A 21,679-nucleotide genomic window follows, 5' to 3' on the forward strand; every position below is an offset into this window, starting at 1 on the left:
CTATCAATCTATCTATCTATCTATCTATCTATCTATCTATCTATCTATCTATCTATCTATCTATCTATCTATATAGATATAGATAAATATGTATGTGTATATATATATATATATGTATATATATACATACATATGTGTATATATATATATATAGAGAGAGAGAGAGAGAGATAGAGAGATATTTATATATAACATTTTTGTTTGTTTTTTATACATTTTACATTTTTTTATACAAATTTGATTTATTTTAGAAAATAAACGCTGATTATTGTAAGCAATCCAGTCAGTGGTAAATGGTTTGTCTAAACCCTCTGACTACAACATCTGCCAGACAGCTTGTTCTGTAAAAAAAAAAAAAACAGACTTATTGCCAGGATCACTAGGTGAGAATAAAGGCACGAAAGCCTAAAAAGGAAAACGAATGTGGCCATTACATCTAAGAATTTGTAAGCTGAGATATAATAAATATCTTCTTTTCGGGTTTATTACTGCTTTACGTAACAAAAAAAATAAATTGACAAATTGCTTAGATGCACAATGTTTTAGCTGACCTAATATCATTCAATTGGGGTTAACAGCTGCTTTAGGAATGCAGATCTCCCTTTTTTGTTCTCCATCATTAGAAGGTGGGGATTTATGTAATAGCTGGTTATGGAAAATGATTGTCTCTTATATAAAGAACTGCAGAATTAGTTGTCTAACAACCTTTTTATTGAATAAAAATCTGCTCCATTTAATGTCTTCTAAGCTTCCACAGAACTTTATATCTTCCTGCGTGATAGTAAATGACTTTGTCTGCTTGTTAAATCAAATTTCCGATGTCCATAAAAAAAAAAGAAAGGCTTTCACTAAGTAACAGAAGGTTTTTACAAGTCATTCGCAGGAGGGTGAAGTGTCAGTATTAATGACTAGGAAACCACGCATAGCCCACTTTCCTGCAAGCATCATCTCAACAGCCAATCAATACCAGTGCCTCTGTGTTCACATTTATCAAAATTAAATGGACTTCATTCAATTCCTATGACTTAAGCATTGCAAAAGAGTTAAACACTGAGGCTCCAACAAGGTCGGCGAGGGAAATCGATAAGGATTCTTGAGCATTTGATGCAAACATCAACGTTGTTCATGGATCTAAAGTTGAGGTCCCCTCTTTGGGGTTTGTGACAAGCCTACACCGGTGAGCTTCAAAGGCAGCGGATAAACGCAGTGAACTGCAAGCTCAGTAAGACAAATTAAATCCTCTTATCTACAGCAAAGCTAGATCTGCATCAACGTATGCTTGTCAATTAAATAACAATGTAGCTTCTTGTTGTTTAACCCCCGAAAGTCATTTAAAAATTGCAAAATAAAAAACAAAAAAAAACAGATTCACATAGATTGTATCCAGGTTTGGCATATATTCCATTTATCTCTTCTGGACCTATTGAGGAGCATCAAAAACCAGGATTGTGTCTTTGCGACAAGGTAAGGGGGATGATATATTTGAACTTTTGTTTGAAAGCTTACAGATGGTATTTATGAAAGTTGCAAGGAAGCCATAAAGAAGGTATGTGTCCATGCACCCTCTGATGAAGCCATGCGAATGACGAAACGTACAAGGGGCGGAGGCTGTGACATCACGAAAATCAGTAAGTAAGCAATGTTGTTTGTTCAAAGCCTGGTCGCACGGACTTATACCTAAAGAGGCATGCAGGATTAGTATTTCTTAAGCCACTTGACCTCTGCAAGATTCACCCCTCCCCCCCTCCCCCGCTTCGTGACCAGGCCATTTTTTGCGATACGGCACTGTGTTACTGACAATCGCGCAGTCATGCAACGCTGTACCCAAATTAAATGTGTGTCCTTTTTTTTCCCCACAAATAGAGCTTTCTTTTGGTGCTATTTAATCACCTCTGCCTTTTTATTTTTTTACGCTAGAAACACAATAAAAAAAACGACAATGTTGAACAAAAAAAATCAAATTTCTTCATAAACTTCGGCCAATATGTATTCTGCTACATATGTTTGGTTAAAAAAATCCCAACAAGCCTATATTGAGTGGTTTGTACAAAAGGTATTGCTTCTACAAACTATGGTATGTTTTTATTCATTCCTTTTACTAGTAATGGGGGCGATCAGCGACTTATAGCGGGGTTGTGATATTGCGGCAGACATTCTGACACTAACCGACACTTTTTACACTTTTTGGGAACCAGTGAAATTAATACAGTATTCAGTGTTAATAAAAATATGCCCTGTTACTGTACTAATGACACTGGCTGGGAATGGGAAATAGGGTGGGTTGCTGGTAAGGTGATTGTGCCAGTGATTTAAAATACAGGGACATCAGAATTAAGCTCCACCCCACTGAAGAAGTCCATTGGAAGACGCAATGTGTTTGGAGGCAGGAGCTGACAGCTGACTTCATCCTACGACCATAACGATCAAACGGCTGCTACCCAGTGGATATCGTTATAAGCTGTACATAGCTGGCATGGCTTGCAGTGCTGCTCAATGTGAGAGAACCAATTTTATTCTTTTATAATAAATCTGCCTTTACGGAGAGCACTAGATGGTATGTCTTTTGTTTAAATGGCCGAGTATTATACAAGCACCGTATTAAGAAGAGAGTGGGATCCTGAAACATCCAGGGACATCCATCCATCCACGCAGAGCTCTTTATATCCCCAGGGGGGGGACCAGTGCACTTTGACTCTCTGGTGAAACAGGCGTCAAAGCTGGATGTGAGCTGCTAGTGAATACTGGAGGTGGATTACATGAGCACCTGTTTTTCAGTTGATTGTTATACACAGAGGTGGAAAGATCACTCATTTTTTGGGATTCATTGATTTTCACTGGATGATTTCTTTGTTTTGAACTTTTTCTTTATTTACTCACTGATATATACCGTATTTATTGGCGTATAACACGCACCGGCATATAACACGCACCTAATTTTAATCTTTTTTAATCAAATGCAGTCTCACCAGTGCCCACGAATGCAGCCTCATCATCGCAGTGCCCACGAAAGAAGTCTCATCAGCGCAGTTCCCATCAATGCAGCCTCGCCAGCACAGTGTCCTTAAATGCAGCCTCGCCAGTGCAGTGCCCATAAATGCAGCCTCGCCAGCGCAGTGTCCTTAAATGCAGCCTCGCCAGCGCAGTGCCCATAAATGCAGCCTTGCCAGCACAGTGCCCATAAATGCAGCCTCGCAAGGCAGTGTCTTTAAATGCAGCCTCGCCAGCGCAGTGCCCATAAATGCAGCCTCGCCAGCACAGTGTCCATCAATGCAGCCTTACCAGCGCAGTGCCCATAAATGCAGCCTCACCAGCGCAGTGTCCTTAAATGCTGCCTTGCCAGTGCAGTGCCCATAAATGCAGCCTCACCAGCACAGTGCCCATAAATGCAGCCTTGCCAGCGCTGTGTAAAATAAATGAAGCCTCGCCAGTGCAGTGTCCTTAAATGCAGCATCGCCAGTGCAGTGCCCATAAATGCAGCCTCGCCAGGGCAGTGCCCATAAATGCAGCCTCGCCAGTGCAGTGCCCATAAATGCAGCCTCACCAGCGCCAGTGTCCTTAAATTCAGCCTCGCCAGCACCAGTGACACTATCCAAATCAATTTTAAAAAAGGCTAGAAAGCAGCGCCGAGAGGTAGAAAGGGGCGGGCCGGACGAGGAGAAGGGAGGACGAGCTATCACAGTCATCGGAAGTCCCGGCGCCTATGATGGACGTCACACGACTCGGCATAGGGGGCGGGACTTCTGATGACAGCTCGTCATTCCTTCTCCTTGGACTGCGCTGCTGGTGTATCTCAGCCAAATCTGGTGCAGCTCAGCATAGAAACCAATTAGATTCTAGCTTCAGCTTGTTCAAATAGGCTTTGACAAAAAACCCCGGAAGCTGATTGATTTCTGTGCAGAGCTGCACCAAATGTTTCACTCTCCAATTTTAGTAAATCAACCCCACAATGTTGTGGTATCTAAGGCAGGGGCTGACTGGCAACTTTTGGCCCAGGGGGCAAGTACAAACCAGAGGCCCATGGTGCAGCAACCTGGCCCCCCTCCCACTCTCTCTCTCTTCCCAGCCTCCTCCTGACCCCATTGCAGGCTGAAGCTCCGCTCCAGGTACTCTCTACTCACTGGCTGAATCTGGCCAGCAGGGGGCATTTGGAGGGAGCTAGGACAGCTAAGTTGGGGCTGGCTGGGGGATGAGAGTCTCCAGTGGGGCATGGAACCGGCCTCTGCTCAGACACAGTTTGCACCATCTATGCTGGGTGGGGGGAGGCCTGCACTCTGTACTTGTTTTCAACCCACACTCAGTAGGTCAGCAGCAGGGACTTTTTACTTCTCTTCACCAGGAATCCTTTAGGCATGTCTTTGGCAGAAGCAGTGCAGCCTTTGTAGGGGGCATCAGAGCAGCCCAGGGGGTTGTTGCCCCCCTGCCCCCTGGGCCTGTCATCCCCTGATATAAGGGATGTAAAGGGGTACTTTATAGGCGGAAGCTATTTTACCTATTTTTTTTTTTCATTGTAATATATAATTCTCATTAAACAAATTGACTACGTATATGGCAGATATTACTCTGTTTGGTTTTGAGACCATTTTAATATTAATAAGACACATCAATAAAAGATGTGTTTATTTTAAACACAAGGAAGTGAAACCTGTTGCGCTTTATGTGAAGGGGTGGTGGAGCCTAACACTATTTACATTAATCTGATTATTAGTCTGCAATCATTATATTAATGGATGTTATTTAGGTTCACCACCCTTATTGACATAGGGTGCAGAATGCTAATGTGCTTTTAATTTGAATAGTTTTAAGATTTTTGTTTTATTTTTATTTATAATCTTGTCTGGTAGTGCCCATAAAGTCCAATGTTATTTTTGTTGACTCTAAATAGCACATGAAAAGTCTCAATATCTCAAAAATAATGAAGGGATGTGATGCATTATAGCAGTATAAGCCACTTCATAACTTGACCAATAAAGCAAATTCTGCATCTGTCTAGTAAAAAACAGCCAATCAGGGTTCTGTGGAACGCCACTAGGTAGAGGCAGTTGTATGATTATTTTTAGCTGGCTGTAGGGGTTGCATTCCAACCACCACTCTAAAGGGTTGCATTTTTCCCACTGACCACCAATGCATTGGTTTTAGCAGGGATTCCCCAAGACCTGAAAGTTATTTCAAGGGTTCCTCTGGGGTAAAAAGGATGTGAAAGGCTGGTGTAAACCATCCCACAACTGTTGGACTGTTGTTGATCAAAGTACAAGCAAATATAGGCGAACTTGATTGATCTGGAGTAAACTGTCAATTAAAATTGCAAGGTATTTGCATCCAATCTAAGAGGATTGACAACAGCAAGAAGGTCACTAAGGATGTGGCACAAATAGTCACATCTCCATCTTTTTTTTTTTTTTTTTTTTTTTACTTGAGTTTGTGCATGGCATGTTGTTACTTTGCAAACACTGAGGCCCACAAGTCCACCACTTGGTAGAGCCAGTTGAATGATAATTTTTAGCTGGCTGTAGGGGTTGCATTCCAACCACAACTCTAAAGGGTTGCATTTTTCCCACTGACCACCAATGCATTGGTTTTAGCAGGGATTCCCCAAGACCTGAAAGTTATTTCAAGGGTTCCTCTGGGGTAAAAAGGATGTGAAAGGCTGGTATAAACCATCCCACAACTGTTGGACTGTTGTTGATCAAAGTACAAGCAAATATAGGCGAACTTGATTGATCTGGAGTAAACTGTCAATTAAAATTGCAAGGTGTTTGCATCCAATCTAAGAGGATTGACAACAGCAAGAAGGTCACTAAGGATGTGGCACAAATAGTCACATCTCCATCTTTTTTTTTTTTTTTTTTTTACTTGAGTTTATGCATGGCATGTTGTTACTGTGCAAACACTGAGGCCCACAAGTCCACCACTTGGTAGAGCCAGTTGAATGATAATTTTTAGCTGGCCGTAGGGGTTGCATTCTGACCAGTCTAAGGGTTGCATTTTTCCCACTGACCCCCAATAAATTGGTTTTAGCAGGGATTCCCCAAGACCTGAAAGTTATTTCAAGGGTTCCTCTGGGGTAAAAAGGGTATGAAAGGCTGGCATAAACCACCCCACAACTGTTGGATTGTTGTTGATCAAAGTACAAGCAAATATAGGCGAACTTGATTAATCTGGAATAAACTGTCAATTAAAATTGCAAGGGGTTTGCATCCAAGATAGACATTTGCTCTAAGAGGATTGACAACAGCAAGAAGGTCACTAAGGATGTGGCACAAATAGTCACATCTTCATATTGCACTTTTTTTTACTTGAGTTTGTGCATGGCATGTTGTTACTGTGCAAACACGAAGACCCACAAGTCGATTTCAGTGGCACAATGAAATTTGCAACCCACTTAACAGGGGAACACACCCTCCCACCTCATCATCCTCTAGTGGCTTCTTCTATTGTGTCCATATAAAATGTACATGTATTATCTCTTTGTATCCCATTGCTTTAATCACAGAGAAAGAAGTCAATTTGTCCCTGGGGAAGATGTCTCCTTTTTCCCATCTAAACCATTTTATCCGGCCTATTCAATATTAGAAAAGTTATGAATCCATAATAGATGTGGGTAAAGATTGCTGCTCGTCTGCTATTCCTCTGAAGTCCTCAAATACCAATACTTTTCGGCAAGAGGGAGCTCTCTGCAGTGGCGAAAAGCAAATCTTCCCCAGCTGAGCTCCTCAGCACCTATACATTGTCTGCAATAAATTATAAGAGTCTACAAGAGCACACAGGGACAGCCTAGACCGGTGGGGAGGGGGGATTTCAGGGCTTTGTTACAAGATACAATGAGAGTTCCAACTCATGTATCACATCAGAGATACTTACACATTGCATTATCTTAACACAATAATACCTGGAAAGGCACTGACTACATGACATGATATATATATATATATATATATATATATATATATATATATATATATATATATATATATATATATATATACCCACAGTTAAACAAAAAAGACAATACTTATATGGCTTTTTGCAGCTTTAAAATACAGAGAGACCCAAGCCACAATCGTGAAAGGGAAAGCAAAAGAAAAGCAATTAGGAAATTAAGGGTAGGAGAGAGGAAATTGAGAAAGAGAGACAAAGGAAGACCGAGAGTGCAGGTGAGAAAAAGAGCAAAAGAAAAAGATGTTATTCTGTTTGAACTATATAGCTTCAACCTCAATTCATAGTGAAGTTATATAGATCATTTTTTCTTTATTTTTTATCTATCATAAAAACGTTCTCTATGAACAATCAATGTTCCATAGGACCGGATAAAATAATTTATAGGAAAAATGACAATTGAATTGGTATGATACAAACAGACAAAATGGTACAACTAGGTAATAGATAGATAGGCAGATTAAAAAAAAAGAAAAATACTGATATTCCTAATAAGTCAAAACTTAAAGAAAAATAAAATTCCAGTCTTTATTTTGTTTACATAAAAAACTAACTATATATATATATATATATATATATATATATATATCAATTATTTTATTTTTTTTTTATAGACAGCCACTATGAACACAGGCCACCATGCTTGCCAGGACAAGGATAGGACAGCATCCAAGTGTCAAGAAATTCATTTCACTTATGTAGATTCCGGTGACCCTAATCCATGTAGTCATTTTTTTGTTCTCGTTCGCCTGGTTTCACACCATTTATCTGCTCTCCATCACCGGTAGCCTTTCTATGCCTCAGTGGCACAGGGAATTAGAAAGACTCAGGACCCGAAGCACAGATGGTTTCTAAGGAAACACCTTTTTTTTCTTTCTCCAAAGCAGCAATTTATGTTATTGTGAGTAAAATAAATAGACCAAGACAGCCCATAACATGGTCAATTCTTTCCGTGTTATCTTGATTTTTTTTTTCTCTCTACTGTCTACAGAACTTTAAGAAAGATCCACGGGAAAACAGTCAATATCGTAAAACTAGGGATTTGTTTTGGGGAAAGAAAGAAAGAAAGAAAGAAAGAAAGAAAGAAAGAAAGAAAGAAAGAAAGAAAAAGAAAGAAAGAAAGAAAGAAAGAAAGAAAGAAAGAAAGAAAGAAAGAAAGAAAGAAAGAAAGAAAGAAAGAAAGAAAGAAAGAAAGAAAGAAAGAAAGAAAGAAAGAAAGAAAGAAAGAAAGAAAAAGAAAGACATAAAATAAGAAAAAGAAAGACATGAAATAAGAAAAAAAAACATTAAACTGATTGCAATAGACTACATCTGTCCCTTTTCTTGACTGTAGTTGCTAATTTACAGGCATAGAGCTTTAGCTGTTATTTTTTGTTGGTTTATTAGAAAAGTCCTTAAAAAGATTTATTGTCTTTTCTAATATGACTATAAATTATCACTGGCCTAATTAACACCCCCAGAGCAATAAGAAGCTCAAAAAGTCACTAAAGTAGGTAGTACTAGTTGTAGAAATGCAGTAGGCCATGGAATCCAGTTTGACCAAAATACAAATTATTGTCATAAATAGCGTGTGAAGCATGAAAAGGAAACAATTATCTGAGCGACCATCAAAATCAAGATCAGTATGCAGAAAGGGTGGACAATTGCTGGGATCTAAGGCAGACTTTCTTATAAATTTTACAAATTGAGCATCAATACAAAACTCTTAACTACCTTGATGCAACAACAAGTTTGTGGAAGTCTGTGTCCCTTGGAATTAATATCTACAGTGTCCAACCATTTAGCACAGTCCAGAGTGCCATGCATCTTCCTACTTAGAGATAGATATTTAAAAAGCAGGATCTAAAACCATTGTAGTTCCGCTGTTAGTTACTCTGCAATGGCTGTATAAAGTAAAAGGACTTTCTACATTGTTCAGATAGACCTACAACACTGAGATCCTGCTTCACACATGACTGAATTACTTATTAGTTGATGATATCATCAAAGTGTGCTCAGTGCATGGTGTACACAGCCGAATGGTAGGCCGGATTGGATCAATGCTGGGCAATACTGGGATGAACAGTGTCTGAAGCCATTTTTTTTTTATAGGGAAATGTATTAATTTTTTAATTGCACAAATGTGAAAATGGCAGATCAAGCTGGCTATGAACACAGAGGAAGTACTTGATGCCCTGTTACCATTTTGAGGGCATATCCCTCTACAGCAAGCTGTAACCCTACAGCTGAGAAAAAGAATGCATATATCACCTCAATAAAAGAGCAGAAGAGCTTGCATAGTAATAGAGATTTAGGGATCGTGTATGCTTGGAGGTGGCATTTCTTGCTATCCATCCAGCAGAGCCAATACAGGAAATTGCAAGTAATATTCATCTAGGGACTGCTTTCATTAAACGTAATTCATTCGACTTTTGCAATAAATTGAGTGACATCCGTAAAGCACTGGCTTTTTATCCTTGATGGAGTGCCTTGCCGGGCCTTGGGATTTTTTTTTTTCCTCTCCTCCTTCCCTCCTCTCTATTGTCACATTCCTTAAAGCAGAGTCGTCAACATGTCAATCTGCTGCTTAAAATGGCTAAAGCCCCTTATTTACCAAGTACCCAGGAAAGTGGTTTAGAAGGCTGACTTACAAGCAGAGCTGGTTGGGGGCTAAACTAACTGATAAATCAAATCCACAACTTTGCAAAGGGAAGACAGAGCATAAGAGAGAGACGAAAGAAAATACAGTTGTGTGATAACACAAGAAGCCACCCGGTCCACAATCCGATTACAGATAGATGGAGAAGAATGTCTATTGACTTCACATTTTTTTCTGGACACTGTTAACTACCGTAGTCACAATCACAAGCCCCCTTTTACCGCAGATCACAATCTGTACTATTTACTGCAGCACTCTTTACAGAATTTATTTCTAAACTTACAGGAATTGGTTCATATGAATTCAATAGCCAAAACAATATATAACTGAGAAGCGTGTTATATAGTGTGTGAATACCTAAGGCAACACATTTTCAATTACTGATGTATTACTCTAATAAGCATTATAGGTGGATTAAACTGAAGAAATAGAGACATTTATAGATGAGATAGGTATATACTGTACGCAACCATATATTCCTGTGCTAATATATATATATATATATATATATATATATATATATATATATCCATTTTGCACAGCAATTCTTAGAGTAAATACAATAATTGAAAAATGACAATTACTGGAACTTCCCTAAGGTGTATAAAAATATATAATAATATAATAATAATTTATATATATATATATATATATATATATATATGTGTGTGTGTAAACAAACACACACACACACACACACGTGTGTTTTTCTGTGTTTTAAATAGATAGATAGATAGATAGATAGATAGATAGATAGATAGATAGATAGATAGATAGATAGATAGATAGATAGATAGATAGATAGATAGATAGATAGATAGATAGATAGATAGATAGATAGATAGATAGATAGATAGATAGATACTGGATATATAAGCATGTTCAGGTACAAATACTGTAGACACATAGGCTAAAAAAAATATGTGGCCCTGTTTTCATAATCCTATTCATATCCCTTTCCAGAGCCTGCATGCACTCCAAACTTCTATATCTGCAACATGTACTGCTTACTGCAATAATATTATTATTATTATTTAGGATTTATATAGTGGGAACAGTTTGCGCAGCACTTTACAATATAAAGGGGGGCAGTAAAATTACAATACTTTTCAATACAGAAGTAATAGGAGGGCCATGATTGATATATATATATATATATATATATATATATATATATATATATATATATATATATATATATATATAAATATATATATATTTTTTTTCTGTGTTTTTCATAGATAGATAGATAGATAGATAGATAGATAGATAGATAGATAGATAGATACCTGATATATAAGCATGTTTATGTACATATAGACATGTAGTCTAAAAATTTGTGGCTCCTTTTTCATAGTCCTTTTCATATCCCTTTCCAAAGCTTGGATGTCCAGCCTCTACAATGACTGCATGCACTCCAAATTTCTATTTCTGCCAAGTGTACTGCTTACTCCATTAATATTATTATTACTATCAATCAGAATTTATATAGGATTTATATAATGGCAACAGTTTGCACAGTGATTTACAATATAAAGGTGGAGAGTACAATTACAATACAAATAGTAATACAGTGGTAGGATAGATAGATAGATAGGTAGATAGATAGATAGATAGATAGATAGATAGATAGATAGATAGATAGATAGATAGATAGATAGATAGATAGATAGATAGATAGATAGATAGATAGATAGATAGATAGATAGATAGATAGATAGATAGATAGATAGATAGATAGATAGATGTTAGATAGATACATGTTCTGATAGACATACCTGATATATAAATATACTAAAATACATATAAACACTCAGGCTAAAAATATTTGAGCCTTTTTCAATAACGCTTTTTATGTCTCTTCCCAGAGGCTGGTTATCTCAGTACTGCAATGCTCTATCTTTTATACAAAACACTATGCTGAACCTATTCCCTCTGCTAATCCAAATAATAGGCAGGTAGTAATGAGTTAACTACAGGCTTCCTTTACCACCTAATAAAGGTCATTTAATCTTCCATGGATTTTTCACTTGTTCACAAAATTCTACCCTGAGCAAAAAAATGAGACACTTACTGTACCCAAAAGGTGATTTACCTCGGAGCTAAAGACTAAATGTGGTTCCTTTATTGTCGCTGTGACCTTTACAGAAATGAATAATAAAAAAAAAGCCTAAATGTGGTCCATAGAAGGAGCCTACACTTATAATTTGCAGCCGCTCATTATTACATTCATGTAGTAATCTCCAGCTCGGTGCAAAGTTCACCGACAGAAGGTTTTCCAGAGCTGCAGCCGATGTCCTGACCACACAGCCGACACTCGATTATTGCCTACATGGTCAAATATTAAATTAAAAAAATAAATAGAATATCTACACATCGTTATATATCATGGTAACAAAAAAGTTATTTATTTGTCACTAAAAAATTTATTTAAGAAAAAGAAAAAAAAAAAACCCTTTAAAGCCTGTCACCCGACAAACATTGAACCTCTTGCCTAACAATGCAGCCGACTTTGAGATGTAATAATTATTGTGCTTCTATTGCCTGTCTAATCAACATTTCCATATACATAGATTTGCTGGGAGCCTGTTTGTGTTAGGAGATGGTGTAAATAGTCGGAAATGTCAGCTATCTCTCAAAAGATTTGCACAAATAACGTGCAGGCTAGCGTTAGTATAGTACTTATACAACCTGCTTTCATAGCTTTCTTTGCAAAATCAATGTGCACTGTTTATTGGGTGTTAAGAAAATGATATACACATATATAAAGTTAAAAAAAAAATGAGCAAATAAATTCTTATAGACGCATTTTGCTAATTGCGATCCCTTGTGTAGCACCCAATAATGCAGGTGGATGCCTGTGTGTCCTAAGGTGAAACAGCTGATAGTTGTAAACCCCACTGATAGAGCTAGAGGCCTCTAATTATATTGGCCCTGATTATTCTCTATGGCAGTGACAGGGTGCAGTTAGTATATTACACCCGGCAATGCAATAATATCGCCTGCTTTTGCCTCTGGGCCTGACCGGCAAAAGTATTGTTCATCCAGTGAAAAGCTCCATTTATCCAGAGGGCTGAGCTGAGGTCAATGCAATGTTTATCCACAGCAAACAACGCTAGAGACTTTCAGGCTGTCTTTCACACGATACAATGTGACTTTAGACCTTGGATTGAAGGAGGAAGAGTGCAAAACCTAGTTCAGTTCCTTAAGGCAGCTCACTGCTGTTCAGCAACTTGGGAAGCTCAACCTAGTTCAGCACCTTGGATAGATCACACCCAGGTCAGCACCTTGGATAGATCACACCCAGGTCAGCACCTTGGATAGCTTACACCCATGTCAGCACCATGGATAGCTCACACTCAGGTCAGCACCATGGATAGCTCACACCCAGGCCAGCACCTTGGATAGCTCACACTCAGGCCAGCACCTTGGGAAGCTCAACCTAGTTCAGCACCTTGGATAGATCACACCCAGGTCAGCACCCGTCAGCACCATGGATAGCTCACACCAGGTCAGCGCCTTGGATAGCTCACACTCAGGTCAGCACCTTGGGTAACTAAAAGTAGTTCAGAACCTTGGACAGCCCAACCGTGGTTGGCACCTTGGACAGCTAATAGTGGTTCAGGACCTTGGATAGCTCCACCTAGTTGAGCACCTTGGATGGTCTCACACCCGGTGTAGCACCTTCAATGACATAAATCCCAATTCAAGGTCTTTGGACAATTCAAATCAGTTCACCCTAATTCAGCACCTAATTGGGTATTTTGGATAGCTCCCACCCAATCCAGGACCTTGGATGGCTCACTCACAAATCAGCACCTTCTATAGCTCACTCACAAATGAGCACCTTCTATAGCTCACACCCAGATCAGCCCCTTCTATAGCTCACACCCAGATCAGCCCCTTCTATAGCTCATACCCAGATCAGCACCTTCTATAGCTCACACTTAGATCAGCACATTCTATAGCTAACACCCAGATCAGCACCTTCTATAGCTAAAACCCAGATCAGCACCTTCTATAGCTAACACCCAGATCAGCACCTTCTATAGCTCACACTTAGATCAGCACATTCTATAGCTCACATCCAGATCAGCACCTTCTATAGCTCACACCCAGATCAGTACCTTCTATAGCTCACACCCAGATCATCACCTTCTATAGCTCACACTTAGATCAGTACCTTCTATAGCTCACACCCAGATCAGCACCTTCTATAGCTTACACTTAGATCAGCACCTTATGTAGCTCACACCCAGATCAGCACTCAGGTTAACGTATAGCTTGTTGAGCATCTTGGATTTCTGAAACCCAAATCAGCACTTTGAATTAGCTCGCACCCAGATCAGCACCTTGGATAGCTCACATCCAGTCCAGTACCTTCTATAGCTTACACCTAATTCAGCACCTTGGACAGCTCAGTGCCCTGCATGCCTGTCTTTGCCTGTCCTGACCAACTCCACTACACCCTATAGAATGGGCAGCTGCTGCACCGACTAACCTTTTACTTAAGCTGGCCAAACATTATACATTATGCTCTTGTTCAATTTCCTCACTCACCCTCAGCTCACCTCACTCAACTCAACTCACTGACCCTCAACTATGTAGTGCAAGGGCCTGCCTGACTGCATACAAACAGTTTAGGTATGACCTCATATTACAGGGTTTTGGTAAATCTAAAGGAGGCTTGTACAAGAGAAGTGTATAATGTATGACCAGCCTTAGTATAAGCCATGATCTTATACAAACAAATCATTTATTATTATATTTGTAAAGTATTTGTATATTTGTAAAGTGGGCTATATGGTCTATAAGACCAAAATTACAGGCAAGCTGGGCAAATTGTAAATTGGTGTACATGGATGTGCTTATTGCGTTGACACGAAAATTAATAGGACATTTTAGAATGTAGGTTCCAGCCTCTCATTAAAGTATATATATATATATATATATATATATATATATATATATATATATATATATATATATATATATATATATACACACATATATCATTTTTTTATTATACTTAAAGAGGTATATTTTAATTTTCCATATTTTTGACACATATATACTAAACAGACTCTCTCGATAGATAGATAGATAGATAGATAGATAGATAGATAGATAGATAGATAGATAGATAGATAGATAGATAGATAGATAGATAGATAGATAGATAGATAGATAGATAGATAGATAGATAGAAGAAAAGTTGAAAACTTCAACAACATTTATAGTTACTCAAAGAATATATATCCTATAATTTTCAGTGAATGACTTATGTGAGTATAAATGAAAATTTAGGGCAAACTAAAAGGCAACTCTATCGTCGGTGGCATTGCATGGGCTCAGGTGACTATATCTGACAGAGGACAGGTAAAGCAATGGGCGTTTATTACAGTTCCAAAGTTTACTGTCATTTTTTTTTCTCTTTCTTCTTCTTCTTCTTCTTCTTCTTCTTGAACTCAGTTTTTTATGACTCAGAAAATGCCGCAATGACTCCAACAGAATTGGAAAATTGTCTCCTATCCCACAATTGCCAACCCCCTGTGAAAATGCATTCAGGTAATGAAGTCTGTAACTAAACGGTAATTGAATCAGCATAATTTGCACACTGAATGGTTTTCAAATGCTCCCAGTTTACAATTAAAGCAGAATTAATGCGGCTTGGTGTTGCAAGCTGCATTAGGATAAATCCAAGGCGGTTGTTATAATGAGTGGAGGGGAAAAAACAGTTTAAGTGCCAACAAACACATTTAAAATTTAACGCAGCATATTGATTTCTATTTTGTTTGCCCATGTCGTTAGAAATAGCTATTTAAGATGGGGAACCTCCCATGAAAGCTCGCGCTACAGTCCCATAAAAAAAAAAAGTTTTTTTTTTTAAGTATTTTTCTCATCCTGCTTGTGAAAGATCCGGATTTCCTATCAATTCAGAATGTTCATGGCTTTGGCTTCTAAAGTGTCGTTCATGAATCTTAATCAAAAAAGAAAAAGTAGTGGGGGGGGAGGGGGGGGGCAAACAGCTGTGTCTGAAGCTTCAGTGTTCACCTGCCAAAGCCAGAATGCCAAGTCAGTGTGACGCAGCGCGCCCTCTGCTGGCACAATGGAGGTAAGGTCCCTGAGCGCAAGTGAGAATAGACTACTGGGTGCTGCTTCAGATGCAAAGGCTAACTTCTCCATTCCCAGTTCATTACCAGTACAGTGCTAGTGGCAGTAACAGTACAGCGTCTGCCGGTTGTCAATCACATAGACAAGGGTGTCTGTGATAAGAGGCTCTGTGTTATTACAATCATACAAGCTTAGTTACAAGTGCATATACTCCCCCACTCCTCCCCATTGCCGTCTATATGGTCTCATGCATTCAGTAACCCCTTAATTGCCAAAAAGGAAAAAAATAAATAAAAAGGAATTTCAGGGCATTAAGCAATGTAGTTTAGAAAACTGGAATGCTTTTGCATCTTGTAGCAAAGTTTGAGGCTTGAGCGGCTCTCAAAGTGGACCTTATGCAACAAAATCATCTTTAAAAAAGATGTATTGGTTTATAGGATCGATGGGTAGGATGGGATATATGCTTCTATAGGTATTGCACACATTTTATTGCTTTCATTTTATATATTTAAAGCTAGTTTTAATTCAGACTGGGTAAGGTAAAGGTAATACTTTTATTTATTTATTTTATTTTTTTACATGTCCACTGGTTGCATTTTTAATGCTCTTTAGGAAGGATAGATGTCTGTGAGTATCCAAGCACTAGGGAACTGCACGTCTACTGAGTGACCCTGCTTGCTGGGTCTTGTAGTCCCCCATCCTCCGAAATCTTTAGCGCTATCTGACCCAGCAGGTTGGGTATCACGATGAGATTCTTCTGATATAAATTGATGTAGATCAAACATTAGCTAGAATACTGGGACTTATAGTTCATTCTATGGTGGAGAGTCATATAACAACCCTTCTATACCATAAACCCTTTTTCCTGAACTTGCTGAGACTTAGTCCTTCAAGCGCTGGGGAACCAGAGATATCACATTCGGAGCTACAGTACCATATTAGTCCCAAAAACCTGTACGTACTGAGGCTTGTAAAACTGAATACAATATATACCAAGCTCTCTGCATCAGAAACCAGACCTAGCTGTCTGGATTTGCTGGTGTTTTTAGTTCCCCAAGACCTACAGCCAGGCTAATGTCTAGCCGGCTATGCTTGCTTTGGCTCGTTATTCCACAAGCATTGGAGCCACAGGATACCAAAACCAGCTGGCACTTGTTGTTCCCCAACCACTAAGGACCCAAGATAAACGAGTCTGATCTGTAGTTCTGTAGACCAAATCAAGCTGTGATGTATAGTTCCCCAACCACTGGGGCACCAAGATCAACCCTGGTCTAGTTGGTACTAGTACTGTATACTAAACCCAACTGGGACTTTTAGTTGCCCAGCTACTTCGGAGTCCAGATCATCCCTGGCCTGCAGTTCTGTATACCAAATTCAGCTGGTACGTTTAGTGTCCCTATCACTGGGGAAACCAGATCATCCCTGGTCTGATCTGGTCTGTAGCTCTGTATACCAAACCCAATTTAGTTCCACTACCAATGGGGAGATCAGATGTTTCCCGATCTGGTCTAATCTGAATTTCTGTATACCAAACCCAGCTGGGACTTTTAGTTCCCCTGTCACTTGGGGGAAGTGGGGGCAGATGATCCCTGGTATTAGTACTGGCTAGTACTTTTGGTTCCCCTACTACTGGGGATACCGGATCATTCCTGGTATGGTCTGTAGTTTTGTATACCAAACTCAGCTGGTACTTTTGGTTCCCCTACTACTGGGGATACCGGATCACTCCTGGTATGGTCTGTAATTTTGTATACCAAACTCAGCTGGTACTTTTGGTTCCCCAAACTACTGGGGATACCGGATCATCCCTGGTCTAGTCTAGGGTGGTCTGGTCTGTAGTTCTGTATTGACTTTAGTTACCCAACCACTGGGAAGCCCAGATTATCCCTAGTTTGGTCTGGTTTGAATACTAAACTTAACTGGGACTTTGAGTTCTCCAACCACTGGGAGGTCCAGATCATCCCTGGTCTGGTCTGTAGTGTATAGCAAACCCAACTGAGACTTTTAGCTCCCCAACCACTGAGAAGTCCAGGTCATCCCTTGTCCCGCTTGGCCTGTAGTTCTGTATATCAAATCCAGCTTGGACTTTTAGTTCCCCAACTACTAATAAACCTAGATCACTCCAGGTCCCTGGTCTGTATAGCAAACCCAGCTGGGACTTTTAGTTCCTCAGCTGCTAATAAACCTAGATCACCCCAGGTCTGTTCTGTATAGCAAACTCAGTGGGAGTTTAAGTTCCTCAACTGCTAATAAACCTACATCACCCCAGGTTTGGTCTGTATTGCAAACCCAGCTGGGACTTTTAGTTCCTCAACTGCTAATAAACCTAGATCACCCTAGATCTGTTCTGTATAGCAAACCCAGCTGGGATTTTTAGTTCCTCAACTGCTAATAAACCTACATCACCCCAGGTCTGTTCTGTATAGCAAACCCAGCTGGGACTTTTAGTTCCTCAACTGCTAATAAACCTAGATTACCCCATGTCTGTTCTGTATAGCAAACCCAGCTGGGAGTTTAAGTTCCCCAACTACTAATAAACCTAGATCACCCTAAGTCTGGCCTGTATAGCAAGCTCAGCTGGGACTTTTAGTCCCCAAATTACTAATAAACCAAGATCACCCCAGGTCTGGTCTCTATAGAAAACCCAGCTGGGAGTTTAAGTTCCCCAACTACTAATAAACCTAGATCACCCTAGATCTGGCCTTTATAGCAAGCTCAGCTGGGACTTTTAGTTCCCAAACTACTAATAAGCCAAGATCACACGGGTCTGGTCTGCATAGCAAACTCAGCTGGGACTTTGAGTTCACCAACCATTTGGGGAGACCAGATCATCCCTAGTCTAGTCTATTTTTTATAGCAAATTATACCAAATCTAGCTGGGATTTGTAGTTCCACTGGCTATATTCGCCTTTAATATAGTCTAGTCCTTACTCAGATGACCCCTTGAGCTCCAGGCCCCCCCTTAATGAATATGAGAACTGGTCCTGGGCGTTATCCGAGTTGAGCAACATCTGTGAAAGTCGAATGCATGTGTTTTCCTAAAGACCAGAAGGGAAGGTAGGCAACGGTCAGGTATGGCACTTACCAGCTGCAGGGTGGACTGGAGCAGTAGCGCTGACACACAGTATAGAGCATGCATCCTCCTGGATGGGACTTCCTCCCCGATTCTCCTGCCTTGGGTGTCTAATATTCCTCCAGGAACATAAATCCACCAGCTGACATCCACTTCACAAAACCTTCACAGCTCTGGGCAGCCTGGATAAGAAGGACATTGTACAACCCATGACCACACAGGCAAGGTTAGACTGCTGTAGACAACAGGAGAGAGGGCTGCAAGAGTGGACAAGGGGGGCTCTGGATACAAGAGACCAGCAAACAGAGCACGATCTGCTGAAATGAAGTTAATCCAGCAAAAGAAAAAAAAAAAGAAAAAAAAAAAAAAGAAGAAGCGATGAGATCGCACAGGGGTTGGAATTTGCTGCAGAAATCACTTGTGATCAGTACAAGTGTGAGTGTTGTGTTTTTTTTTTTTTTTTTTTTGGAGGGTGGGGGGGGGGGGTGGCAGTCAGATTGCAATAGGTTGCTGAATGGGGAATAGGCAGCCCCTTGCTTGCTGGGACTCAGCTTTTTACAGATTGTCTGAGCTGATGCATTCTGCTATAGCTTGCAGGAGGGAGACCAGTCACATCCAGGGCTGCAACATCAGGGGGTGCCAGACAAGCATCTAAGAGGGCAGGTTAAGGGGTGCTTGGCTATCAGGTGAGCAGGGAAAGTTAGCTCTGTAAAACTGGCAGAGGGTCCCAAGCAATGACAAAAAAAAAAAAAAAAGCACAAACCACCAACCCCCTATACCCACCCCTTTGCCATGCATGCACGTTTATCCACAACACATAGCATGTTATAGTCACTTGCCTGTGTGAGCATCTGTAGTGCAGAGGTCCTCAGCGTGTGCACTGTGCACCTGCACCACCTAACAGCACATAGGCTGTGTGGATGTCTGCTGGTCCCAATGGTGTGTTTTGTTGCTGGATTTCGACCACTGAGCAGCTTTTGCCTTGAGGGATATATCAGATAATCCGTTTGCTGGTGGCACACTATATGGAAAGCACATCTCCATTTGCCCCCTAAGAGGGATCTGGGGGCCCCTTTTATGTTACTAGTTCTAGCTCCAACCAATCTTTACTGTCCACAAAAAGTGCCTTGCATTAGAGACTGATTTTTGAAGCAGAGGCAGTGGAAAGATCATAGCTAGAACCACAGGGATCACCTAAAATAGTGTTACTTTGCACATCAGTTTGGCTCACTGTTTTTTCTGCAATACCTGACCCTGCCACTAGAGGCTTCCTTTCTGTATATTTCGGGGGGTGACGTGCTTACGACATACAACTATAAGGCAATTTCCCTTTATGGAGGTAGGTACAGAGGACTGTCATTTCCCGAGGAGCAGGCTGGAAATGGGATTTGTCGGATTTCTCAATGCTGCTACATGCAATGAAGAGCTGTGGAGGAGCTGGTGCCAACTCTGCAGAGTTAATGGATGATTACTTCACTGAGAGGGGCAATGAAGTGCCTGAAACTCTACAGTTCAAATCAACTCAGTGGATAGCTGGCTGCTTATCCCACCATAACCTGCCATAACCTGCTGCCAATCCCACCATAACCTGCTGCCAATCCCACCATAACCTACTGCCTAGCCTATCCCACCATAACCTACTGCCTATCCCACCATAACCTGCTTCCAATCCCACCATAACCTGCTTCCAATCCCACCATAAACTGCTGCCTATCCAACCATAACCTGCTGCCAATCCCACCATAACCTGCTGCCTATCCCACCATAACCTGCTGCCAATCCCACCATAACTTGCTGTCTATCTCACCATAACCTGCTGCCTATCCAACCATAACCTGCTGCCAATCCCACCATAATCTGCTGCCTATCCCACCATAACCTGCTGCCAATCCCACCATAACTTGCTGTCTATCCCACCATAACCTGCTGCCAATCCCACCATAACCTGCTGCAAATCCCACCTATAACCTGCTGCCAATCCCACCATAACCTACTGCCTATCCCACCATAACCTGCTGCCTATCCCACCATAACCTGCTGCAAATCCCACCATAACCTGCTGCCTATCCCACCCTAGCCTGCTGCCAATCCCACCATAACCTGCTGCCTATCCCACCCTAGCCTGTGCCAAACCCACCATAACCTGCTGCCTATCCCACCATACCCTGCTGCCTATCCCATCATAACCTGCTGCCAAAAGGCTGTGTGTGCCAATCATCAACGACCTTGCCTACAAGAACAGACTATAGTCAAGGGGATGGGGGGTAATCTTTGTGTTGTCCCCTCTACCGCAACATGACCTTCCTATCTCTTTCTTTTTTACTTTCTTTCTTCTTTATTTTTACCTACAATCTATCTCTCTCCCCCTTCCTTGCTTCTCTCCCTCCTATCTCTCCCTCCCTCCCTTCCTTCCTTCTTTCCTTCCTTCCTTTTTTATTGCATTCTTCCTCCTTTTTCTTCTTTCCATCCTCCCTCTTCCTTTCTTCCTTCCTTCCTCCCTTCCTTCTTTCTTTCCACCCTTCCTTCTTTTTTTTCTTTCATTCTTCTTCCTTTCCTTTATTCTTCCTTTCTTCATTCCAATCTCTCTCTCCCTTCCTTCCTTCCTTCCTTCCTTCCTTCCTTCCTTCCTTCCTTCCTTCCTTCCTTCCTTCCTTCCTTCCTTCCTTCCTTCCTTCCTTCCTTCCTTCCTTCCTTCCTCCCTTCCTCCCTCCTTTCATTTCCCTTCCTTCCTTTTTTTCTTTTATTCTTCTTCCTTTCATTTATTTTTCTTCCTTCTCTCCTACCTCTCTCTCGTCTTTTATTTCTTTCATTTTTCTTTTCCTTACCTTGCCTTTCTCCCCTCTTCTTTTTCTTGCATTCTTCCTACTTTCTTTTATTTTCCTTCTTTCGCTCCTACCCCTCTCTCTCTCTCTCTCTTTTGT

The 21,679-nt window shown here is 40.4% G+C and overlaps 1 protein-coding gene across 2 annotated transcripts in view; it reads right to left on the minus strand.

The window, feature by feature from the left end:
- NXPH1 (neurexophilin 1) overlaps nt 1-19,969 on the minus strand; it is a 504,679-nt gene extending 484,710 nt beyond the window's left edge. The window contains exons 1-2 of one of the 2 annotated variants that reach the window (XM_082257306.1): nt 19,598-19,969; nt 18,771-18,940 (exon numbers count right to left, since the gene is read on the minus strand). In XM_082257306.1, the coding sequence (XP_082113432.1) occupies nt 18,771-18,824 (54 nt within the window). In that variant the 5' untranslated portion in view covers nt 18,825-18,940; nt 19,598-19,969. Of the gene's footprint in view, nt 1-18,770; nt 19,504-19,597 lie in introns of those variants that run through there. The other variant, XM_082257305.1, reaches the window with a different exon arrangement.
- Nucleotides 19,970-21,679: the final 1,710 nt, after the last annotated feature.

Source organism: Pelophylax lessonae, assembly GCF_965119305.1.
Source record: "Pelophylax lessonae genome assembly, chromosome: 5".
In the NCBI taxonomy this organism is placed as follows: Eukaryota; Metazoa; Chordata; class Amphibia; order Anura; family Ranidae; genus Pelophylax; species Pelophylax lessonae.